Below are 26,010 nucleotides of genomic sequence, written 5' to 3' on the forward strand. Positions count from 1 at the left end.
AGCGGGGACTTTGTTTAAAAAAGAGCAGGCCTCAGCGTTTCCGGCGGCGCTGGCAGCATGCCTGGGAGGGGGAGGGGAGAGCGAGGGGCGTGTGGATTCATCTCATTCCTGCGTGGAATCGCTCCCTCCATCACCCGCCAGAGGCCCAGCCCGCCTCCCCCGTTCCCGTCCGACCTAGTAGTCACGTGGCCTGGGTCCTGCGGCCTGGCTGAAGGCCCAAGGGCCCCCTCCCCCTCCCCCTCCCCTGCCCCTGCCCCTCCCCCTCCCCAGAGAGCTGGGCCAGTCACCCGCCCGAAGCTCAGAGTGGGGGACAGCAAAGCCGGCACCGCCCAAGGCTCCTGCCTCCCTGGGCCCCACTGACCATCGTGTACAACGGGGTTAGGGGGTCACCGACCGCTGAAGCGAGAGGCGGACTTGTCCACAGGCAGGTGGGAAGGGGTATGTGTGCCCTGCGTGCGAGTCCTGGGACGAGGTGGCTTCTGACGCAGAGAAGCTTCCAGGTTTGAGGGGTGGGCAAGACAAGGTCCAAGCTCCTAAAGGGCCTGCTCCGGCCGGCTGGCCGCGGCCCAGTCCTACAGAAGGGGAAGCCAGGTCGGGGACAGCCGCGCCTGGCCCAAGCGCCCGCCGGGTCGGGCCTATTGAGGGCAGAGCTCCTCCTGGGCACCCCCAACCCAGGCCCGTCGTCCCTGGCCTGCGCCCCACAGGGAAGGCAGGACAGCTGCCCAAGGCTGCTGGCAGAGGTGGCCGTGAGGGCCCCCTGGGGCCTGGTGGGGTTGGGGGGGGGGTCCCTCCTGGGGTGGCCGGAGGAAGCCCCAGGGGAGGGGCGACAGGCGCCCCCCCCCACGCGTCCACGCCCCCTCCTCCAGATTCTGTAGGCTCTGCTGACACCTGCTGGCCATCACCATAGCAACCCTGGCCGTGCCTCCCACACCCCCAGCAGGGGTGAAGGGAGAGGGTAGGCCCAGGGCACACGGGGGTGGACGGGGCCCACCGGGATCGGATGCCAATTCTAGGGGCACCTTCCCACTGTTCCCAGAGTGCTGCGCCCCTGCCCTGCCCGGCCTTGTCTCTCCTCCCCACCCCCACCCCTGCGCTCCCGCCCTCTGCTGCCTGCCGCTCCCCAGAGCCCAGCGTCTGCGCCCAGCCCTCAGTGGGCTCGGATCCTCCTCTCCTCGCAGGCTTCAGGGGTCCTGTCTCTGGCACCCTGACCCCTCCAGCCCCACTTGGACTGACAGAAGGCAGGAGGCGGCGGGGGGGGGGGTGGGGGTGGGGGGAAGGGGGTGCTCCCACTGCTTGTGCTCCCGGGGGTTTCCCTCCTCCGCACTGCTGGCCTGTTCACCTTCCCCCATCTTCTCCACGGCTGGGCTGGGCCCACCACCCCTCATCTGGGCACCTGTCACCCCTCATCTGGACGGTTGTTGCCCTTCACCTGGACGGTTGTCACCCCTCGCATGGGCGACTATCACTGTCCAGCCCCAGGCCCTTGCTCTTCTGCGGCCCCCAAAGCCACATGTGTGTGTGCCCCACAGGGAAAGTCCCAGACCCTCCCTCAGGCCAGCCACTCTGCCTGGTGCTCCCGTCTGGGGGCTCTGAGTGTACTATTCCCGTCCCCAGAATGTTTTTCCCAGTTTCCTTTGTCTCTATTCAGCAAAGCCTTCTGGGACATTCCACCGCCTGTGACCTCTCCAGGTCCTACCATTACCTGGGGACCGTCCCTCCCCTTGCCATGGTGTCCCAGTGGCTCCACCATGATTGTGGGGGCCCCACTGTGCATGGGCTGAGCCCAGGACCAGCACTGGGAAGCATTTGCTGACCTGGTGCCCTCCCAGCCTTTCCCTCTTCACCCCCCTGCCACCTTGCCTGGCCTCTGCTTCCCTTGCCGGCTCTGCCCTATGGGATGACAGGGAGACTCAAGCCAGTCCTGACACAAGCCTGACCCCACAGCCCAGCACAGTCCCGACCAGGGCTCACAGTCCTGGCCTCGGGGCCCTGCACTGGATTTTCATTCACAGACCCTTCTGGAGGCCGCCTGAGATGGCTCCTCAGTGGCGGCGGCTGGGGATAGACATTGGGCCACCTTCTCTATTGGTCCCTCAGGATGGGCTGGTGGGCCAGAAAGACTAAGAGAAAGGGCAGTACTCAGGAGCAGAAGCCTTGGTTTTGCCCCCACGGTGTCCCAGGCTCTTGGGCTGGTCCCCACCTCCAGGGCCTCAGTCTCCCCATCTGTACTTGACAGATCGGGCCCATCTGATCCCGACAACTTGGTGGTGCCTGGGCAGACCCTGGTGGTCGAGGGGAGACCAGCCCTTCCTCTGGTGCACCCCACAGCCCGGTACCCCCGCACCAGTGCCCGGAAATTCCCTGAAAGCCCTGAGCCTTGGCCGGCCCCGAAGGGGAAGCTGGCTCCTCCTCTCTCATCTCCCTCCACTGCGCACTGACGACCACTCAGATGGCAGCACTGAGCGCCTCCCGGTGCTCCTGGCCTTCAGGATGCTCCAGGGCGTCTTGGCCAAGTCTGACCACAGCCATGGGCATGTAACCAGAAGCCACATGTCAGGCCGGGAGAGCTCCGTGCACAGGTCAGCAGCCCAACCTAGCCCCCAGGCACCACTTCTCACCTCTTTCTCTGTTGGCCTCTCTTCTTCCTCTCTCCACCCCTTGTTTTATTTTAAGCTTTTGTTTTTAAGTAATCTCCACACTCAGTGTGGGGCTTGAACTTACAACCCAAAGATCAAGAGCGGCATGCTGTACCAACGGAGCCAGCCCCTGGCCCCTGCTAATCTGTTAATCTGATTTCTCTCTGTTTCTCTGTCTCTGGCACTCCAGGCAGAGGGACAGACTGTGCAAAGGCCTTGTGGTTTACCAAGCACAGAGCAATAGAGGACTTGAAGGGAGACAGGCATGGCAGAGAGTAGAGTATACAGAGGCAAGGCCGTGAGATGGGAAAGGGACAGCACTGGATGCTGAGACTCAGAACAGGGTCATCCCCTTTAAGAACACACAGACTTGCAGGTTGACAGAGAACAACTCGGATCAGATCAGCTCAGCTCAGATCCACAATAGTCATCACACATGTATATCAGAAAAGGTTTTAGCGGATGCCGTGTGTTCCGCAAAATCCCATCTGCCCCACCCCCATTCAGTAGTAGCCCCAAAGTTTGGGTAGACCCTGCCGGTCTAGGCAGATCAGGGTGTTCTCATCTCCCAGGTTAGAGATGAGATGATAGAAATTGGTTCAGGGGTAAGAATAAACAAGGCATCATACAGCTCCGCTGGCCAGTAACCATCCTTAACTGAGTCCTTAGAGACACTACTTAGCTGCTGGATCAATCCTGACCTGAAGTCTACCATACCATTCCTTTATTGAAATTTGTATTCATAATAAATAAAAATTATAATAATAATCTTTATCATTAAGTCATTTTGCACTAGGTTTTCTATTCTTTTGTAGTATTTGCTATCAAACACATCCTGGGAATGTGTTCTCCCAGAGACTCAATGTAGCAATGAGGCCACCTCAGAAGCCAGACAGAACAGTTTCCAGATGGCAATAAAGCCAGGAATGCCTCTCCAGTGTCAGGGAGGGTCAGGCTGTAGTTTAAAAAGCAACAGAAGGTCTGGGAAGTGTAACCCTTGGAGAGCAAAAGCCTGCAAATGCCTCAAGTGGGTGAGGAGATGGAGTCTAGGCCCCCTTGCTCCCCAGGTCTCCAAGTCGTGTCCCAGCGAAATGCCACCCCAGCCACCGCGCCTGGTTGGCCTGTGCCCACAGCCCGTCATCCGATTCTCCCAGCAAGCGTGCCACCAGCTTCCGCAACACCCGAGCCACGCTGGAAAATTGCCCACGAGTTAAAAGAGATTTCTTTCCAGCAGACATCGCTCAGGCGGATCCCAGCCTTATCTTCCCCTTCCAGAATGAGTGTTGTTCATTTCACTTCCTAAAATAAAATAAAAAAACCTAAACCGCAAACTGAAAAACAGGTGGGGCCGTTTCAGGATTTGGCTGGAGCTTGTCTGGGAGCTGATAAGGAGTACCCGGTTGCCGGGCAACTCAGCAGAGAGCTGAAGGGGAGAAGTGCCTGGCGTTTCCTGGGCACCCCTACCGCCCCCCAAAAAGATAGCTGGGCGTGAGCGGGCCCAGAGCTCTGCGAGGCCTTTCTCATTCTAGAGAGGTTTCATCCCTAAGTATTGGGGAGCCCAGAGGGACGGGAAGCAGGAGAGAGGAGGCTCCCTGTGCAGAAACGCTGAAACAATGTATTAATGAAGCACAAGGCCGGGGTCAGGGTCCAGCACTTTGAAAGCAGTCAGTCCTGGGCAAATGCAAGTCTGACTTAGGAACCCAGAAGGGGGGAGCAGGATTTTCCTAGGGCTGCTGACCGACCTCCTGGAGACAGGTCTGCAGAGGGAGGCTATAGGGCTCTGCCTTGGCCCGCCTTTGGTCTGCTAATCCATCAATGATTGGCACAAGGTGTAAAAATCACCTGATGAAATGGACACCTGATCGAAAAAGCCAAGAGAGACAAAAAATAAGATGTATATTTAGTTTTACCACCACCCCCCAAACCACCACCATGAGACCTACAAGGGTGCTCAATGTCGGGGGGGTTGCTCGTAGTTGTGAGCCCAGTGGGCTATGTTACTGAGAAAGCTGGTTGTCCCGCTGGGTAGGAGGGGGGAAGTAATGCCTTCCACCTGATGGTTGTGGGGCTGTATTAAATGAGATCACAGAGGGCTTAAAACGGCACCTGACACAGAGCGCGTAACCCATAAATATAACCTACCACTGCTGTACTTATGATACAAGCTACGTGCATTTGGTATGATCATAAAAGCGCTAAGATGAAAAAGGCCAAGAGCTGTAGACACAGGGGATGACATCTGCCACCACCATGCCTCCCTCCTCCCCTCTCCGTCCCCTCCCACACGCACCCCTCCTCCCACCCCTCCTGCCGATCTTAGCTGTTAGTGCAGTAGTGATGTCTCCTGTCATGAAGCCTGTCCTGACTCCTGCGTGGGGAAAACACCACTCCTCTACCCCATAAGGACTTACCTGTCCGTCTCCAGTGGCCTTCATCACCCCCTACCTGGGGATGGTTATGTCTACAGACACCTGCACGAGTCATTTGTGGCTGCACAATAAATTTAGCACCTTCACACAGGAAACATTTATAGGCGTGTGCTGTTTTGACGGGGGGAGGCATCTAGGAGCCCCTTGACCTTGCGGTTCTGACTCAGGCTCTCTCACAAGATTGCAGGGGGCTGTTGCCTGAGGCTTCTGCTCATCAGAAGGCTCAACTAGACCGGAGGCTCCTCTTCTGAGAGGGGTCCCTCATACAGCAGGGAGTCGGCCAGAGGCCTCAGTTTCTCACTTCTCAGTTTCTGCACGGCTGCGTGAGAACCCTCACAATACGGGAGGGAAGCCCAGGCTGTAATGTCTTTTTTGACCTAGCCTCCCCTGCTCCTGCAATATCCTGCTAATGGCACAGGTCGGGCCCATCTGGGAGGGGAGGGGCCCCCGGGGAGGGAATCCCAGGAGGCAGGGATCATCAGGGGCCCTCCTGGAGGCTGGCTGACACAGCATCCTTTTCTTCCCTCTGGAACGTAAGTTCTAGCCCACAATTAATACCTCAACTCCAGGAGCGCCTGGGTGGCTGTCAGTTGCACGTCGGACTTTGGCTCAGGTCATGATCACATGGTTCGTGAGTTCAAGCCCCTCGTGTGGCCCTCTGCTGTCAGTGTGGAGCCCGTTTGGGATCCTCTGTCTCTCTCTCTCTGCCCCTCTCTCTCTGCCCCTCCCCTGCTCGTGCTCTCTCAAAAATAAACATTAAAACAAAACCAAAAAATAATCTCAACTCCATACCTTACACCTAGTTCATGTTAAATAAACGTGTTGGCTGAAAACAAAATGTAGGTGGAGGACATACTCAATGGCTGACACTACTTTGTTCAGTCAAAGCCCATCTGGCCTCCTTGGGCCCGTAAGGCGAGGTCACCCAGGCCTGCATGAACCAGGGGGAGGGGAGAGGATGATTCCCTGGGAGAGCAAAGCAACTTGGGGAGTGCGGCAGCCTCAGGAGGAAGGAGGGAGGGACCCTGGCGGTGAGGGGCAAGCTCATCAGTGTGGAAGACAGTATGGCGGTTCCTCAAAAATTCAACACGGAGGGGAGCCTGGCTGGCTCAGTCGGTATAGCATGTGACTCTTGATCTCAGGGCTGTGAGTTCAAGCCCCACGTTGGGTATGGAGCATACTTTAAAAAAAATTCAGGGGGGCGCCTGGTGGCTCAGTCGGTTAGGCGACCAACTTTGGCTCAGGTCATGATCTCACAGTCCATGAGTTCGAGTCCTGTGTTGGGCTCTGTGCTAACAGCAGGGAGCCTACTTTGGATCCTCTGTTTTCTCTCTCTGCTCCTCCCCAGCTTGTGCATGCTCGCTCGCTCTCTCTCTCTCTCTCTCTCTCTCTCTCTCAAAAATAAACAAACATTAAAAAAAATTCAGGGGGTGCCTGGGTGGCTCCATTGGTTAAGCATCCAACTTCAGCTCAGGTCATGATCCCACGGTTCACGACTTCAAGTCCCACATAGGGCTCTGTGCTGTCAGCTCAGAGCCTGGATCCTGCTTCAAATACTGTGTCTCCCTCTCTCTCTGCCCTTTCCCCGCTTGTTCTCTGTCTCTCACTCTCTCTCTCTCTTTCTCTCAAAAATAAATAAACCTGAAAAAAAATTGGGGACACCTAGGTGGCTCAATCTGACTGAGCATCTGACTTTTGATTTCGGATCAGGTCATGATCCCAGGGTCATGGGATCAAGCCCCATGCTGGGCTCCACACTAAGCGTGGAGGCTGCTTAAGATTCTCTTCCCATTTAGGGGCGCCTGGGTGGCGCAGTCGGTTAAGCGTCCGACTTCGGCCAGGTCACGATCTCGCGGTTGGTGAGTTCGAGCCCCGCATCGGGCTCTGGGCTGATGGCTCAGAGCCTGGAGCCTGTTTCCGCTTCTGTGTCTCCCTCTCTCTCTGCTCCTCCCCCGTTCATGCTCTGTCTCTCTCTGTCCCGAAAATAAATAAAAAACGTTGAAAAAAAAAATTAAAAAAAAAAAAAGATTCTCTCACCTCCCCACACCCACCCCCACCTCTTTCCCCCACTTGTGTTCTCACTCTAAAAAAAAAAAACAAATAAATAAGAGGGAAAAAACATTCGATATAGAATTACCATATGATCCAGCAAAGAAGATGCCCAGAAGAATTGAAGGAAGGGGCTCAAAGAGATACCTGTGCACCCATTTTCATAGCAGCATAAACAGCAACAGTCAAAAGTTGGAAGCAACGTAAGCGTCCGTGGGCAGAAGAATGGATAAACAACATGATACACACACACACACACACACACACACACACACACACACACACACACACACTAGAATATTACTCAGCCTTTAAAAGGGAAGAAATTCGGGCGGCTCCTGGGGGGCTCATTCGGTTGAGTGTCTGACTCTTGATTTCAGCTCAGGTCAAGATCCCAGGGTTGTGGGATTGAGCCCCACATCAGACTCCAAGCTCAGCATGGAGTCTACTTAGGATGTCTCTCTCTCACTCTCTCTCTCTCTCTCTCTTTCTCTCTCTCTCCCTCCCTGCACCTCTCCCTGGCTCACACCCTCTCACTCTCTAAAATTAAAAAAAGGTGGGGGGGTAGGGTAGGAAATCCCAACACCTCCTACGACATGGATGAACCTGGAGGGCGTCATGCAGAGTGAAAGAAGCCGGACGCAGAAGGGCAAATACTGTGTAATTTCACTTGCACGAGGAGGTATCCAGAGGGGTCAAGTGCACAGAGACAGAAGACACAAGGGGGGGTGCCAGGCTGGGGAGGAGAGAAAGCACTGGGGAGGGAGCGCTGGATGGGGACCAGCTTCAGTTTGAGAAGATGTCAACGTTCTGGAGACAACGGTGGTGTGGGCTGCACAGCACTGTGAATGTGCTTAAAAAGAACGGCGTCTGACTTCAGCCAGGTCACGATCTCGCGGTCCGGGAGTTCGAGCCCCGCGTCAGGCTCTGGGCTGATGGCTCGGAGCCTGGAGCCTGTTTCCGATTCTGTGTCTCCCTCTCTCTCTGCCCCTCCCCCGTTCATGCTCTGTCTCTCTCTGTCCCAAAAATAAATTAAAAAAAACGTTGAAAAAAAAATTTAAAAAGAACAGATCGCAGGCCGAAATGTAGGCACTGAAACGACACAGTTTCCTGAAGGAAAAATAAGGGGGAGAAAAATCTTGGTGACACTGGGTGTGGGAAAGATTTCTGAAAAGCAACACAAAAAGCACAAATTATATAAAAAAAAAAAATCAGCAAATTGAACTTCATCAAAACATTTTTTAAGTTTGCTCTTCAAAAAATGTACCTTGAAAAACCCCAAAAAGGTGGGGCGTCTGGCTGGCTCAGTCAGAAGAGCAAGCGAATCTTGATCTTGGGGTTGTGAGTTCGAGCCCCACGTTGGGTGTAGAGATGACTTAAAAATCAAATCTTAGGGGGCGCTTGGGTGGCTCAGTCGGTTAAGTGTTCGACTTCGGCTCAGGGCACGATCTCACGGTTCACGAGTTCAAGCCCCACATCGGGCTCTGTGCTGACAGCTCAGAGCCTGCAACCTGCTTCGGCTTCTGTGCCTCCCTCTCTCTGCCCCCTCCCCCACTCACGCGCGCACGTGTGCACTCTCTCTCTCGCTCTTTCTCTCCTCTCTCTCTCGAAAATAAGTAAAGACGTTAAAAACTTAAAAAAAAAAAACAAAAAAAGAAAACAAAACCCCAAAACACTCTTACAATTCAATATAGGACAAATGATCCGATTAGAAAAAAAATTAGCAAAAGATTTGAACGGACATTTCGCCAAAGGTGACACTCTGCTCCACCAGGTGACAAGATGTTCCATGTCAACAGTCTCTAGGGAAACAGGATTTTTTTTTTTTTCAACGTTTTTTATTTATTTTTGGGACAGAGAGAGACAGAGCATGAACGGGGGAGGGGCAGAGAGACAGGGAGACACAGAATCGGAAACAGGCTCCAGGCTCCGAGCCATCAGCCCAGAGCCTGACGCGGGGCTCGAACTCCCGGACCGCGAGATCGTGACCTGGCTGAAGTTGGATGCTCAACCGACTGCGCCACCCAGGCGCCCCCCAGGGAAACGGGATTTAAAACCACAGTGAGACATACATACCCCGCCACGGCTAAAAGGAAGGACCGACCATACCAAGTGTTGTCAAGGATGTAGAACACTCTTACTTTACCCCACACGCCACCCAGGAGCCTGAGGACCGGCCACCAACTTTCCCATCAGGGGGTCAGAGGCTATACCGCACCCCCAGAGGCATTTCGAAATGTTTGGGGGCTTTGGTTTTCCCGGTAAAGGGGGAATCCCTGGGACTCAGCAGGAGGGAGCCGGGGAAGCTGACCTCCCACGGCCATAAGACGTTGCCCCACACAGTAAACCATCCTTCCCAAATGCCAAGGTGGAAAATTCACCAGAAAGCTCCATCCAACTAAAGTTCAGCTTTTTTTTTTTTAATTTTTTTTTTAATGTTTATTTATTTTTGAGACAGAGAGAGACAGAGCATGAACAGGGGAGGGGCAGAGAGAGAGGGAGACACAGAATCGGAAACAGGCTCCAGGCTCCGAGCCATCAGCCCAGAGCCTGACGCGGGGCTCGAACTCACGAACCGCGAGATCGTGACCTGAGCCGAAGTCGGACGCTTAACCGACTGAGCCACTCAGGCGCCCCAAAGTTCAGCTTTTTAATTAAAGAGAAAATAATAGAGAGGTGCCTGGGTGGCTCAGTCGGTTAAGTGTCCTACTTCGGCTCAGGTCACGATCTCGCCGTTCCGGAATTCGAGCCCCACGGCGGGCTCTGTGCTGACGGCTCACAGCCTGGAGCCTACTTCGGATTCGGTGTCTCCTTGGTGCCCTGTGCCCCTCCCCCACTCACGCTCTGTCTCTCTGTCTCAAAAACAAATAAACATTTAAAAAAGAGAGAGGGAAAGTAACAGAATGAGGGAATACAAGATAAAAACTCAGCGTGCGTCCCTCGCGCTCAGGACGAGTACTGCCTCCTGACGTTCTAGTTCCGGTTACTATGTCTGTGTTCTCTGTACTGGGTTACGACGTAAAATACAGCCTTCCTGGGGGTCCAGGAAAAAAAAAAAAGGTGACAGACACGAGGTGCCGTCACGGACTCCTGAGCGGGGGAGACACCCACAGTGCTGTCCCCCACGACCCCCACGGCGTTGAGTGAGGCCTGAGGGGACACCCCGGGGACGCCTGGGTGACCGGGAGCTTGGCTGAGGGGCGCACAAGAGCACACATGGGGCCGTGGGGCCTGCGAGCCCCTCATGCGGTGGGCCAGGCAGGCGCTGGCCTGGGACTCGCTGTGGGAACCCGCCCAACCGGAGCAGGGCCTCTCGTGGGCAGCCTAGGGTGGGGGAGACCCTCCCCAGTGTGGGGGACCCGGGGCATGATCCGTGAGGGGGGGCTCGAGGGCCAACAGCCCCCTTCAGCCAGAGCGACGTCCCTCCCCTGCGTGGTCCGGAGGGGGGTGGAGGGGGGGGCAAAGGACTATCTTTGCTACACTGACACGGCTTCTGGGAAGTTTAGGACCCAAGCTGCGGGGCCCCGAGGGCCTGAGTCCACCCCCCCCCCCCCGCAGCTGACGCTCTCTGCCACTTCTCCTCCCTGAGCCTCACCCCAGAGTAGGGGTCATGGGGTAGTCCCGTGAGCCCGCCTCCGGGCAGGTGGTGAAGGCGTGTGGCCCTGCACGGTGAGTCCCGGGTGCCCACGTCTGCCCAGCTGCAAAGGAGACCCCCAAGCTGGGACTTGAAGGATACACCTTCAAAGGGAAGGTGCCATTGAGCTCAGTGGGAGCAGAGTCCCCAGTAGGCTCTCCCAGAGTCCCCCTGCCTGCCTGGAGGAGAGGGCCGTGGGCAGGCAGAGGAGCTAAGGCCCGGGAAATATCAAGGCTGACCAGCAAGATGGCTGAGCCCCAGCGACGGACCCCAGGGAGCTTGCCTGGCAGGCCCGGCGGGCCCCGTCTGCGACGGACGGTGGGCACACGTGGCCGGAGGCGTCCTCTGAGCAGGCAGAGGTCGGGGCCAGGACCCTCAGAGCCTCTGCCCCGGGCTTGCTCTGAGCCCCCTGCCGTCCATCAGACCCCAGGGACCACAAAAAGAAGGCACCTGAGAAGGGAGCCCAGACCCACCCGTGTCTCCTCCTCCCTGGCCCACCACACCCAGCCCAGCATCACCGAGGGCCACTCCCAGGAACCTGTTCCCGGAACGGAGGACGGAGAGCGGGGCAAACTCGAGCCCCTTCACGCTGGTGGCTGTCCTCACGTGCCAGGCACCACGGCCAGCTCAGGGGACACAGCAGACCCCGCCTGCTGTCGCAGAGGGACACATGGGACCGACGGGGGCTGTAGCCCCTGAGAGGCGCCCGGGGTGGGGTTGGGGGGGAGGGGACGGTGCCTGGATGGTGAGTGTGGCCGGCTGGGCACACAGGGCATGTCTGGGGCTCACAGGGGCCTGTGGCACCAAAGCTGACAGGTCAGGGAGGTGACGGGAGGCAGGACCTAGAGGCCACACAAGCACGAGAGGAGGTGGGCTTTTACTCCTGTAGGTGTGACTTCGGACAGCCGTGGACAGAACTGTGTGTGTGTGTGTGTGTGTGTGTGTGTGTGTGTGTAATAGGTTTTTTTGTTGGGGTGTGTGTCTGTTCTTACCTCAGAACAGCCTGTTTAGCCAAGTTGGCAATCGGTGCCCGGGCCCTGGTCCCTGTCAGCAGAAGTGTCTGCAAGGAGTCTGAAGTCCTTGCAGCGGGGCCTGGCCCATCTAATGGTGGAGGCACGGGCCCTGGCCTCCCGTCCCACACCCGCCCTGCCTCTGCCCTCTGCCCTCTGCCCCCACTCCACACAGCCCCCAGCCCAGGGCAACTGTTCGGCTGCCTAAAGCCTGTTTCTTCTCTTTCGCTGTATTTTTTTTTTCTCCTTTCTTTTTTGGAAGCAGCACTGCTCTGAGATAATGGTGCTTCTGGGAAACAGAGCTGAGGGTCCTGTTTGTGCAAAGAAACTGTTTTTACTCCAGACGCAAGTGCCGTGTTTATGTCATAAATCGCCCCCTTCCGCGGCTGTCCTCCGCCCTCCCCTCTCCTGTCCCAGCCAGAGTCTGGCCCCTACAGGGGAAGTGGGGAAGCCGGGCTGGGCTGGGGGTGGCTCCGAGTGCTCACCCGGGCTGCCGAGAGCCCCAGGGACTGGACGCGTGGCCCCACGCCCCCCAGGCTTGGTCTAGGCCTTGGTTTTCCCCAGCTCGAAGGGGGGTTGCAGACTTGGCCGGGGAGTCCTTCCGGGGAGACCACACACGTATGGTTCAGCCCCAACCTCACACCATCACTGATGACGCGCCGAGGGCTGGGCCCTGGGAGCCATAAAAGGGGCTCAGACTGCTTCAGGAGTCACAGGCAAGCAGAGGAGAGGGGTCCAGGTCGGGGGGCTCAGGTCACCATGAGGGTGGGCGCCTGGAGAGCCTGCTGTCCAGCCCTGTGACCACACCTGGCCCTGTACCAGTCCTGCCCTTGCTGGGGGGGATCAGCAGCGCTGGGACTGGCCGCCTTCTTTTCTTGGCCACCCTAGGGGGTCTGTCACTCACAGCTGACCTGGATTTCTCTGCCCAGGATGACCCACAACCGTGTAAAGACAGGCTGCTGTGCATAAGGACAACTACATCCCTGTGTCTGGTGTTTGCTGCTGTTGTTGGCCGTTGGTTTAACACTCAGGACTTTATATACGCATTTGAGGGACAAAAGCCCTGAGCATCAGATTTCTTCTTTTCCCAGACACAAGTGTTCCAAGGAGCCTGACTTGAGCCAAACCAGAGTGAAGAGTCCCCACCTTCTCTCCCTCTTGACCGAATGCACGTCCCCACACATGCAACAACAGCTGGTCCAACCCTGGGCACAGGGTTGGGCGCTTGGACAGAAAACACTGGCGTGGAGGGGACACACGAGCCACAGGACAGGAAGCCATAGTTCGATTCACCACTGGGGGGATGGTGCCTGTTCTCTCTGGGGTGTACTGACACCTCAAATTCTAAACACCTTTGGACCCTGGAATTTTCTTTCTAGGAATGCTTTCTGTTCTAAAGAAAAAAATATGCACACATAATTCTGCTTACAAGAACACTCACTGCAGCTCTGATTATCAAAGCAAAAAACTACGGGAGCCTGGGTAGCTCAGTCGGCTGAGCATCTGACTTCGGTTCAGGTCATGATCTCACCGTTCGTGAGTTCGAGCCTCGCATCGGGCTCACTGCGGTCAGCAAAGAGCCCGCTTCAGATCCTCCGTCCCTCTCTTTCTGCAGCCCCCTCAAAAATATATAAAAATTTAAAATAGGGGCACCTGGGTGGCTCAGTCGGTTAAGCATCAGACTTCAGCTTAGGTCATGATCTCACGGTCCGTGAGTTCGAGCCCCGCGTCGGGCTCCGTGTTGACAGCTTTGAGCCTGGAGCCTGCTTCGGATTCTGTGTCTCCCTCTCTCTCTGCCCCTCCCCCACTCACACTCTGTCTCTCTCTCTCTCTCCCCCTCTCAAAAGTAAACATTAAAATAAATAAATAAGTAAATAAATAAATGCAAAAAACTAGGAGCAACCTAAATGCCCAATCATGAGGGATCAGTTGAATAACTCAGGTAAATACAGCTGTCATAAGTCATGGTGTAGAAGATTATGGGGGGCAGAAACGTGCACCACATACACAAAAAGCAAAAAGAGAGGTGGGCAAAGTCGTCTGTGGAATACAATCCCGTCTGAGTCTTTTCTGATACATACATACACATATAAGTCCAAAGACAAAGGCTGGAAAGATGTACTCTGAAATATTAATGTTGGGATTACATTATTTTTCCTTTGTGTATACAGGCCGTTTTTCAAATGAGCTTTATTTTATTAGGGAAGAAAGACTGGTTGAAAAACTGAATTCGGGAGGATAATGGCAATTAACAGGGAAGTCTGCCCAAGGCACAGACGTAGCGCAGGAAAATGAGGGGTTTGCTCTGTTGGGAAGGGCCAGGACGGGGGGTGGGGGGTAGAACTCCCCTGGAGGCTCACGGCAGAGGCGGCTGGGTTTGGAGAAACACCGCGGACTCTGCCGAAGCCACAGGAAGAGCTGGGTAACTACAGCAGAGGGAGAAGCATATGCGACGAACAGAAGACACCTGCTGTGTCCCTGAGGCTGGCTCGTCAGCCAGCCGAGGCCAAGGAGGACCCAGCACCCCGGACTTGCCCCCGGGGGGTGGGAGCAGCTCACGGCCTCTGCTTCAACGGTCTCCAGGTCCTCTGAGAGCAAGACGTGGGCAGAGCACACACTTAAGGACATAAAAATAAAGGCCCTTGTCTCCCTAATAGATAGAGCGTCTATAAACCAATAAGAAAAACATACCAGAGAAAGAAACGCTCGATGGCCTTTAAAATACATAAAAAGATGCTCCACTTTGCTCATAAAAGAAACGCTCAGTGAAATCACACTTAGATACTATTTTTCACCCACCCGATCGGCAAAATTCAAAAGTTAGAGAACACCCTCTATTGGCAAGACCGTGGGAAGCTCAGATTCTTGTACATTGTTTGTGGGAATGTAAATTGGTTCAACCCACCCCCGTGGAGGCCAATTTGGGCAGTATCTGTCTAATTACAAATGCATACACTCTCTAAGCCATTCCACTCCCAGCAATTTATGTTACAGACACTGGCACACACGTAAAATGATATTCAAGATTCAAGTGATGGTATTAATTTGCAGCATTGTATGTAAGCATAGAAGACTGAATAAACCATCTTAAAAAATGTTTTAATACTTACTTTTGGGAGAGAGAGAGAGAGACAGAGTGTGAGTGGGGGAGGGGCAGAGAGAGAGGGAGACACAGAATCCGAAGCAGGCTCCAGGCTCCTGCCATCAGCACAGAGCCCGACTCCGGGCTCGAACTCATGAACTGTGAGATCACGGCCTGAGCCAAAGCCACGAGTCAGACGCTTAACCAACTGAGCCACCCAGGTGCCCCTTTGGTTGAACATTTAGATGCGTCTCAGTCTTGGGGTGCCTGGGTGGCTCAGTCGGTTAAGCATCTGACTCTTGACTTTGGCTCAGATCATGATCTCACAGTTCGTGGGATTGAGCCCCACATCAGGCTCTGCACTGGGATAGTGCTTGGGATTCTCTCTCTCCTCTCTGCCCCCTCCCTCTCTCAAAATAAATAAACTGTAAGAAAAGGAATTTAAAAAAATGTTCAACCACAGGGGATGGGTTGAATAAGTTGTAATTGCCACCCGGTGGAATATTACCCAGCTGTCAAAAGTGATGCACGAGGGGACAGGAGCGACAGTGGCCACATAGGAGCCTTTGAAAACTCACGCCTTCGTAGAAGCAATGGAAAAAAAAAGGGCAAAAAACGATCAGAATCAATTTTTTCAGAACTCTGGATATTAATCAGAGGCCTGCAGCAACCTGGGGAAATGTTTATTCCAGAAAAATGAAGGACTCTCGGTAGGGACAGCATCCCATGGGGTCTTACCCGCCCCATCCCGTGTCTCACTCTGCAGCGAAGCACCTGCCGAAGGCCCCACCCCCTTACACCCTCACGGTGGGGGTCAGGGCTTCAACACATGAATTTGGGGGTGGACACAAGCATTCAGACCATGGCACTGTATGGTTCCACTTCTAGGAGGTCCCAGGAGTAGTCAAATTACAGAGACGAAGAGTAGAAAACCTGGCTGGGTGTCTCTTAAGGAGTTCCTTGAAGCCCACCAAGGCTTTGTGAACTGTTCCCCACCACCCAGACCCGGCAGGGGGCGGGGGGGGGGGGCTCCTGTCCACTCCGGGTTTGTCTAAACTGCCCACGCTGCCTCTGGCCGGCTCCAGGGACCCTGGATCCGACCTCACATTGGGTAGCCCACTCCCCACCAAGACCCCTCCACTGATGGCCGGTGTGTACTTGGGTTTTGCTCTGCACAAATCTACCCTGATCATTTTATCACAGCTCGTGTAGTATCCGGCAATCTGCCCTTGGGTCCATATACCGTGAACAACCTTCTGTTTTATCGCACAGAGACGCGATCTGTTCTCGTTAAGGGCTCCGTACTACGTTTTTAACAAAATTGTGTCTGTTTGCTTTGTTCTCCTGTGTGTGTTTGGTTTTGTTTACATCTCAGAATTGAGTTCATCCATGACCATTAAAGAAAATCTGGAAAAGGACGGAAAAGAATTAAAAGGAAAAAATAAAGTCACCAGATAATCCTTCCCTTTGGCGGACACGGGGGCGGCGGTTCCTCTCTGCCTTGGCCGGCGGCCCTGCGCGCCAAAGGATGGGTGGGAGGGAGACAGGCGGTGGGGGGGAGGTCCTTGCCGGCTGCTAACACTGTGGTCAAGGCCCACAAACTTAAGGGCTCCCTCAGTCTGACCCAAACCTCACTGGCTAAAATCCAGATGTTGCCAGGGGCTGGCTCCTCCCCGAGGCCCTAGGGGTGAATCCGTGTCCTTGGCTTTCCAGCGTGTGGAGGCCACACGGTTCCCGGTCCCTTCCTCCAGCCACAAGGAAAGTTCTCCCTCCTCTGCTTGCTAGGACCCTTGTGATTATGCGGGGCTAGTCTGTCCGTGTAACCAGTCCGCTGATTTGGGTGAACTTACCTGCCCTTTGCCACGTAACCTAACATGGTCGCGGGACCTGGGGGTGCGGGCATGGACATCTTTGGGGGGGGGGGTGTTAGGCCACCTCTACAGATGGCCTGGCGGGACGCACAGCCAGGCCCCAGGTCCAGGCCTGTGTAGGCGGTCAGTGGGAGAGAGGGACCTGGGGCTCTGGCCGCTCCCCTGGACGCAAAAACAAATTTGGGGGGTGTGGGGAGTCACCATTCGGTAGGATTTACATCATCTGACACCTATCAATTTTTCTTTATCTGCGTTTGCTCCCTTATATGCCTTAATCATCGACATCCTGAGTAACTAGTACATTTGGAATCAGGACACTTGGCAACTGGGAGGTGACCTCCGAGTTCTGAAGCCACGGACTGACATGCGGGCCGGATCGTTCTGTGGAAAGTTGCTCAGCCCAAGCCCGAAATACAGCTCTGCTTCTACAACCCCCTAAGGCTCCTCCCAGCCTTAAAAAATTCATATGTAGACCCAGAAATTTCACTAACGAGAGTCTCTCCTAAGGAAAGAATTCTAAATATAGAAGAACGCTCTAGCACAAGGGTATCAGAGCAGCATTCCCTGGAAAAGTGGCTAATTAGAGACAACCTAATTGTCCAACGACGGGGGACCAGCAGCGTCCACGTGATGGCAAACCGTACCGTTAGACGGATGGGTCTGGAAGGACAGAAGACGCTTTTATCGTCGCAGGTATAAAGCAAAACCCTACATTGGACGATCACAGTCTGAGAACGTTTTTTAAAAGCACAGGACGAGGACTCCAAGGACATGAACTAAAATATCAACAGAGGTTCTCTCTGGCTCCTAAGAATATGGGTCATTTCTTTTCCCCTTCTGCTTCTCTGAATTTTCCGAATCTTCTGGGCTCGATAGACACAAGAGGAAAGTTGAACTGAACTGGTCGTGCTAAGTAATTGGGGTGTGAAACGGATCCGGCCCTCGAGCAGGTGTGTGAGTGTGCGTCCCCGTTACAGTAGGGCGAGGGTGTGAACAGGAGTGTGTAAGAGTGTGGGTGCCGGCATGCACACCATGAAATTCGGCGTGGAGGTGGGAGCGACCGTGGGCGAGCGAGCCGGCGCGAGGTGTGTCGGCGCGGGTGTGTGAGCGGAGGGGTGGACTGGCGCGGGCGCCCGTGTGAACACTTGGGTGTGTGACGGCTGGGGGGTTGTGAAGGCAGGTACGCGAGGCAACGTGTGTGGGAACACGCGTGCGCGCGTGTCAGCGGCTGGGTGTGAGCTACGACGTAGGAGGGTATTTGCGTGTGAGTGGCCACGTGTGGGTGTGAGGGTGGATCCGCGCTCGCGCTTGTAAGGGGGTGTGAAAGGGTGAGAGAGGGTGGGGCCGGGGTGTGTGCGGCGCGAGTGTGAGCGAGGGCAGCAATCCGCGGGTCCGGGGGTTCCAAGCCTGCACCCCTCTTGCGGGCCTTCCACCTCCTTCCTCACCGGGGTGGGTGGTCGTCAGGGCTTCGCCCAGGCCCCGCTCCTGGCTTTGGCCGACTTCCCCAGGCGGTGCTGCGTGTGGCCCCTGCAGCCGGGGGGACGAGGGGCAAAACTCACGATGCGGCAACTTCCCGCGGCTCGGGCCCCAGAGCGGGCGGGCAAGGTCTGAGGGAAAGCACCCTTTCCCTTCCGGTGTGGGCTCCGGGCAGGCCACACGAACTCCCAGAAGACCCTCGGCTCTGGAAGGTCAGGGCTCCGCGACGCCTTCTCCCCCCGCCGGGAGAGGCAAACAGGGCAACCAACAAATCCTGTGCAAAACTCTGGGTAGCAACCAAAGCTTATCATTCTTTTTTTTTTTTTTTAAGGCTTTTATTTATTTATTTGAGAAATAGAGGGAGTAGGGGAGGGGGAGAGAGAGAGAGAGAGAGAGAGAGAGAGAGAGAGAACATCCCAAGCAGGCTCTACGCCATCAGCACGGAGCCCAACACGGGACTCGATCCCACGAACTGTGAGATCGTGACCTGAGCGGAAATCAAGAGTCAGACGCTTCAACGACTGAGCCCCCCGGCCGCCCCCAAAGCTTGTCATTCTCGCCATCCCTCCCTCCTCCAGCCTCGACTCCTGACGCTTCCAGTGCAAACCCCGTTCGCTCACGGCCGTCGGGCTCTTCCATCTCCGCCACAAGAACAGCTTCACTTGAGGTCGTTTGGATGGGTTTTTTCGCGGCTCAGCCTGCGGACAGAGGCCAGGCCGCTTCACACCCCGTCAAGCCCGGGCGCGCCCTGGCCTTTCCGGGCCGTGCAGACCTCTTCACGTCTCACTGCCTCCAGCGGCACAGTGCTCCCCACAAACCAGGGGTATCTGCTGAGGAGGCCCCCGGGAAGCAGGCGTCCTCCCAGGCTCGGCGGGTCCCTCCTCCTCCACGGCAACCCGCGAGACCGGGTGAGGTCGGCCGGGGAAGCCAACGGCCCGGGGGGACAACGGCCCCGCATGCAGGCACCCTCCCCTGACCACGAGGCACTTGCTAAAAACGCCACACTGGGCTCCCGTTCCACACGCTCTGCGAGTGACACCTCCCTCAGCGTGACTCCCACCGGGGGCTGCGACGGCGCGTCCCCTTCCCTTGGATCTGGCGGACCCGTGACCGTCGCAGTGAACGGAGTGTGTGGAGGTGACGCTACGGGATGTCCAAGGCTAAGGCACAGCGTCTGGGTTTCCTGGGGACCCGGCCGCTGTGCTGTGAGGAAACCCAAGCAGCCCACGTGGAGAGACCACATGGAGAGGCCACACGCAGGCAATCCTGCCACAGGCCCAGCTGAGGTCCCGGTCGACAGCCTGCATCAACCACCGTCACCTAAGAGGACTCTGGCAGATTCCAGCCGCCGGAAGAGGCTCCGGGCACCAGGGAACTGGGGCAAGGCACCACGCCACGCCCTGTCCAAACACCTGCCCCACGGAAGCCACGAGCATCCCCCAACTGCTCATCTACACCCAGGGCGTGGTTTCCCGCCCTGGCTCCTCCCTCCACCACTCACCTGTCACCCTAACCACCGGGTCACACGCGTGTCTGAAGCACAGGGCGCTGGATTTCTCGCTCCTACGCCCACCCGCCCTGGCCTCTCCGCCTCGGCTGGCACCTTCCACCCTGTCCACGCTGCAGCCACAGCCCCTTCCCACAGCCCTGGTCTGCTGCCGGATATTTCGGCCTGAAACATGCTGCAAATAAGCCCGTCCCAGAAGCACGAATCCAGTCACTCCTCTGCGGTCCCCAGCGTCCTCAGACTCCCAGAGACGGGGACTGGGGGACACAGTCTCAGTGTGGGAAGATGGAAAGTTCTGGAGCGGGATGGTGGTGACAGCTGCACAGAAGTGTGCATGTGCTCAGTGCCCCTGAACTGGACACTTAGAAATGGTTAAGGTAGTGATTTTGTTATATATATTTTACCACAATTAAAAATACATATACAGGGGTACTTGGGTGGCTCAGTCGGTTAAGCCTCTGACTTCCGCTCTGGTCATGATCTTACCGTTTGTAAGTCTGAGCCCCGCATCAGGCTCTGTGCTGACGGCTCGGAGCCGGGAGCCTGCTTCGGATTCTGTGTCTCCCTACTCTCTCTGCCCCTCCCTCGATCATGCTCTCTCTCTCTCAAAAATAAACACTAAAAAAGCTTTTTAAAAAAGATAAGGAAACGCATTTTTAAAACTTAAAACATACACACACACACACATATATATAATATAAACAAAATGGACACGGTCCCCACGGCCCCTGGGTAACACCTATGGCAGACAGTCACCAGGCACTGCCAGAGCTCAAGCTGCCACTGGGGAGCAGAGAGCGGCTTCAGGCCACGCCGTGTCCCTGCGTCCTGCCTGCCCGGCCACCTCCCTCCCCGGCACACGTGAACTGACCCAGCAGCTTCCTCCGGGGAGCCCCGGACAGCCTCCGGATCCTCCGCCGGGTCTCACGTGTCCGTCCCGGTCACCCCAACGTCAGAACAGCCGTGGGTGATTGGTGCCCCCCGCCCCCCCGGGGGTGGGGAAGGTCGCAGGGGAAAGGTCAGGGAGGGTCCCTCCCGGAAGGACTGCGTGGCCACCTGTCTTTCGAAATCAAGTCCACTTTATTTGAAACTTTTCACATGCCACAAGTTTACATGAAAATACCCATTCAAAATGTCATTTGGACACAAAATTCAGGAGTGGGCATCACCAGACAGATAAGGAGGTCTGTGTGGAAAGGCAGGTGACACATATTTGGTCACTTAGCACCTGGTCACCACATACCGTGAGACCCCCTGCCAGCTCCCCCCACACCCCCTCGGAAACGTGCCGAGCTCAACGGCTCCGGGTCGGCCGCGCGGGGACAGGCAGTGGTCGGCCGGCAGAGGGGCGGCTGGTGGCAGCGCTGGAGACCCCACCTGCGCCACGGTGTCACGTGGCCTCCCCCCACCCGCCCCAGTGAGCAGAGCAGACACGCCTCCAGTTCACACTGTCAGGACTCCACGGGAAACTATTCCCTCGTCGGGTCTGGCAGCTTCTGGCGCAGACTGAGCCTCCCAGGTGGTGAGTTTGGCTCCCTGACCTCACAGCGACAGGCAGCCCCGGGGCCCCCACGTTCCCCATCTGGCTGGCCCGGAGAGGACCCTGTGACGTCAACGCCACGCCCCACACTCCCGTGGTTTCTGGAAGAGTTCCAGAAAGCAGACATTCAGGTGACACCACCCGGCCTGTATCCGAGACCTTAGACATTTACGTGCCCCGTGAGAATTCTGCGCCCCCGACGCGGAGAAGACAGGCGAGCACCGCACGGGCACCGAGCCCCTGCCACGTGATCCCGTCCCCTCCTGCCCAAGCAGGGGAGGAGGTTCAGGGCCAAGGCCACGAGAACTTCGGGCGCCCGTCCTCCTTCCACATCTCCATTGCCTCAGGTTTTCTGGCCGAAACCGCCGAAATCTCCCACCGTTGGCCTCACCGATTTCTCACGTCATAGTATTTCTTCTTACAAAGTCTCAGCAATACTCAAACCTCCAAGGAGCAAATAACAAGGGCAAGAGGAAGCAGGAGGCTGCCCGCTGCCCCAGGGCCACTCAGAGGTCGTGAGGGTGGGTCCACAGGGCAGGGTCCCCGTCCTGCAAGGTGGGGACAGGTCGCGGGGTCACTGCCTTCTTGGCGCAGGATCCGAGAGGGCCGCTGGCATGATCAGGATGGCACGTGCTGGTTTCAGACCCTCGTGGGCCCATAGACATCCGGGTCCTCCGGCTCCTGCGGCCCCGCTCCCCTGGGCCCGCTCTCCTGGCCAGAACCCGCCACGTTCGTCCTCCCGTCCGATGGCCCACAGCCGGGGGCCCCCGTGCAGAGGTGGTTGAGGGGGCAGTGCCCCCAACACCCAGCCTTGCAGAGCCACCCGAGGTGCATGGGGCATCATCCAGGTCCCATCCTGGGCCACAGTCGCCGGCCCGAGCAGAGCACACCCTCCAGCCTGGTGGACACGTGGGCCCAGACCCGTGAATCGTTGGGTCCTCAGAAGGGTAGCTGCCAGGCAGGGATAAGGTCTGCCCCCCAGTCATTTGACAGAGTGAAGAGTCCCCAGTCCAGCCTCCTTGGGCTCGGAAACGAAAATACTCGCACGTGACAATGAAAAGCCAATGGCAGGGAAGGGAGCCTGCGGGCCTCCGCTCTCCTGGCGCTCCGGATGCCTCCCCCCGCCCCCCCACCCCCGGAGCACCTTCAGACGCTCCGGCCAGGGGCTTTGGTGGCGTGGCAGCAAAGTCAGGGCCCGGGGAGCAGCACGGCCGGGCCGGGAGAGGAGTGAGCCGCCGGGTCCAGGGGCGAGCTGGGCCCAGGAGGGAGGAGCGGCCGTGGGAGGGCAGGGGGGCTTCTGTTTCGACAGGGATAAATGCCCCGATCTCTCCTCCCTCATTCCCTGTCATCCCCACCTTGTCCCCGGGCCGCTTTCTCTCTCTCTCACACCCACACACACTCACGCGCACACGTGCACACATGCACACTCGATCACATGCAGAGGCGAGCACACGGCAGGCGACACTCACGCGTGTGCGCACAGATGGACACGTGTGCACATGCACACGCAGCCACCGGTGCTGACCAGGCCCCTCTCAGCAGGCAGCATATGGTCCGCACTTAACAGCCCAGTTCTGCCAAGTGGGGACCATTAGGGTGGGTTCTTTTCCCAGCATAAAATGCTGCAGAATATAAATTGCAATTAACGCTGCTGCCAAAATGGCACTTAGCGCGAACAAGCACATTATTAACATCTGGTGGATCCCGTCTCGGGTGTCGAGGCAGCGGAAATTCTCGCCCTAAGTAGAAGAACGGTTACGGGGGACGCTAACAATACAAGGTCTACTGTCTGGGGGCCGTTTTCCACCGCAGCTCTTGCCCCAGCCTCCGGTGAACGGCCCCTCCCAGCCTGGCGGTGGGCGTAAGCGATGCCGCCGGTTGAAACTGCTTGCTCAGGACAACGGCCGTCCAGGCCGGCGCGTGAACACACGATCGCAGCCTCTGGACAAAGCGCGTTCTCCAGCCTGAGCCCAGGTTGCTCTGAAGGAGACCACCCAGGGCCCTGGGCCACCTCCCTCCCGGGTCACACCTCCCTAGCGGTCAGGCCTCGACCAGACACACTCCTGCACTGAGCACGAGAAGTCACTGCCTGCACTGACCGCGCTCGCCTGGGGGTCTCTAGGCACCGCCTGAAAGAAATGTCCCCAAACCGGGGAGGGGAGGTGCTCCCACCAACTCTCAGACCCTCATCTACGGCCACGTGGCCCCCTAGGGACCTCAGCCCTGTCTCTCCGGGGCCCAGGGCGGTCTGTCCCTCAGCCTGCAAGGCCAGGCATGGCTCTCAGACTGCATCGGGACCTCCAAGGTGAAGGCTGCAGGGCATTCACCTGCAGACAGCCTGCAGACCAGTCCCTCTGGCCAGGCTGCAGAGAACTGCCAGCTGCAGCCTGGGGCAAGGAAAGGGCGTGCAACCCTCCCCCCCCCCCAGCCAGTTTCTCCCAGGGCCCTGACCCCAGGCCTGCTTGATTCCTGCAGCTGCTGTCTGCCCCCTCCAGCCCCTCAGCCCGGCGGGGTCGGAGGCTGCTGAACCGTTTGCCCCTCACGAATCCAGGGAAGGAAAGGCGAATGAAAAGCCCAGGGACCTGGTCTTCTAGTAGATCAACTGTAGGACACACTACACAGAACGGGGGAGTGGGGGAGACCGTCACCACAGAAACCAAGCGGGAAGACGGCCGGGCTGGGGGCCGGAAAGCAGATGACAGCCAGGATGGGCCCCGGCAGCATGAGCAGGGCCCGGTGGGTTCTGTGCCCCTGGCCCAGAGCACAAGGCCGCCTCCACAGACTGGCCTGCCCCTGGCTGGAAGGTGCCCGGCATCCCCCCCAAGTCTCCAGGAGCATCGCCAAGGGCAGTGGGGCCGGACTCTCTGGGTAGAAGGAAACCAACCATAGCCCCTCAGAAGCTCCCGGATGAGGGGCCGACGGCTCCGGGGGAGTCTTGCAGTCGAGAAGGCAGAGGCAGTGGGCTCCACACAGGGAGCGAGGCCCTGGACACTGGGCAGTCGCTCCCCACTTTTGGAATAGCTGCACTGAATTTTTTAAAGTGCTAAATAAAGCTATATGAAACGGGGTAATTTGATCCCTCCTCTGGCCTTAAATGTCCTTCCTAACTTTTAATATTTCAGGTTGCTTTAATGAAGTCAGGTGTATCTGTACTTTCCCAGAAACACGGGGCTTCAAGGGGGCTGCAGGTTTTAAAGCCGAATGTCACGACGGCCGTACGGCGGGCCAGACCCCAGGCAGTACCCCGCAATCCCAGCCCCGGGGGGCCCTGCCCAGCCAGCGGCCCTGAACTTGGCTGACGCTGTCTGCCTGGAAACATACCGGGGACATTACTGGGTTAAAACGTGTCTTACTGGGAAAAAGAAGCCCAAACGTGCAGCCACAAAACCTGTGAGCTCCCAGCCGGCCTGAGGGAAGGAGAGTACGGTTACCGGCAGCGTGGTCGTGTCACAGGGTAAGCCGAGTCACCCTCACAGGCACCCGCGCCGTCACCGCAGCACTGGGCCCCCGCCGCCCCTCCACAGAGCCTGACGGCAGGTGGCCAGGAACACACGCAAAGACGGACACTCTGGAGGGCTGAAGTAGCAGTGGGGGCAGCCCTGGGGGCCTCATCAGGGCCCCCAGGAGCCGGCGCCCCGTGATGGACGCGGGTCTCAGGTCAACACCCACGTGGGGCCCTGCAGGTCGCCCCGACAGCCGGTTCTTCCTTCTCATCCTCCTCACGGATCTGAACCCATGATTCAGCGAGGGCCAAGAGAAAGCGAGAGGAAGCCCCGGGGGGGGGCCCCGGGGGTGGTGGGTGCACAGGACGGCTGGGCGGAGGGGGCTTTCTTCGTCTTGTGACCCAAAAGGCCCTGGCGTCCGGCAGGGGCAGGCGGTGGGCAGGAGCGGCGAGGCCACGTGCCCACTCGGGGCAGTCCCGCTTCCTGGCCCAGGAGACGGACAGAGGCGACAGCGGCAGGCGAGAGGCTTGGCTGACGGAAGCAGCTTCGGCCAGTGCGAGCTGAACCTGTCACCACCACAAGTTCGGTGGCTCCTCGGCCACTCTGCTTTTAAATAAGGTGATCTCATCCAGGTGCACCATGGGGACGTCCCGGATGACATTGGTCAGGCCCTCGTGGAGCAGAGGGAAGATGACGACATTCAGCGCGGGCCGCTCAGCCTGGAAACTGAACCAGAGGCAAGCCGTTAGCGGGGCCCCGTGGAGGTGGGCGCCGCGGGGGCGAGGCGCAGGGCTGCAGGGGGAAGGCGCAGGGCTGAGCCAGCCCGCCCACCAACAGAAATGGGCCTCCGGGAGCAGCGGGGCGGGGGGCAGCCAGAGGGAAAGCCACCGACTTAGGGTGGTGGCATTTCTGTGGGGTTCACAGGAGACACCCAGACACCCATTCTCCTGCCAGGGGAGGGACCAGGAGAGCGGCCTGTCGGAACAGGCCATCGCATTCCTACACAGTGGGGGCTCCTGGGAGCTGCAGAAGCCACGCCTGGCCAGGACAACACCCGCAGGGGGTGGAGAAAGAAACGGCAGCCAAACCTGCCTGCCCACAGGCCACCCTGCGGGCACAGAACCCCCAAGTCAGATGAGGCGGCCCTGTGCCCGGCCCTGCTGCTGGGAGCCACAAGCCCTCACCTGAAGTCATGACTAAGGGGGTCAGATTTCCTCCCCACCCTCCCCACCCCACAGAGGGGGCAGTCTGCCCTGCCCACAGCACACAGGAAGCGTCCAACTGCCACGGAAAGTCTCGGGTCACCCTCCCCGGGGCCCCGCGTGGACAGCCA

The 26,010-nt window shown here is 57.5% G+C and overlaps 1 protein-coding gene across 4 annotated transcripts in view; it reads right to left on the reverse strand.

The window, feature by feature from the left end:
- FBXL18 (F-box and leucine rich repeat protein 18) overlaps positions 1–26,010 on the reverse strand; it is an 86,246-nt gene that overhangs the window by 20,850 nt on the left and 39,386 nt on the right. For 2 of the 4 annotated variants that reach the window (XM_019820392.3, XM_011290431.4), the window contains one exon: positions 20,756–25,403. The exons of 1 other annotated variant lie outside the window; for it this stretch is intronic. In XM_019820392.3, the coding sequence (XP_019675951.2) occupies positions 25,247–25,403 (157 nt within the window). In that variant the 3' untranslated portion in view covers positions 20,756–25,246. Of the gene's footprint in view, positions 1–15,508; positions 16,248–20,755; positions 25,404–26,010 lie in introns of those variants that run through there. One more of the 4 variants, XM_045047426.1, reaches the window with a different exon arrangement.

This window comes from Felis catus, chromosome E3 (assembly GCF_018350175.1).
Source record: "Felis catus isolate Fca126 chromosome E3, F.catus_Fca126_mat1.0, whole genome shotgun sequence".
NCBI lineage: Eukaryota > Metazoa > Chordata > Mammalia > Carnivora > Felidae > Felis > Felis catus.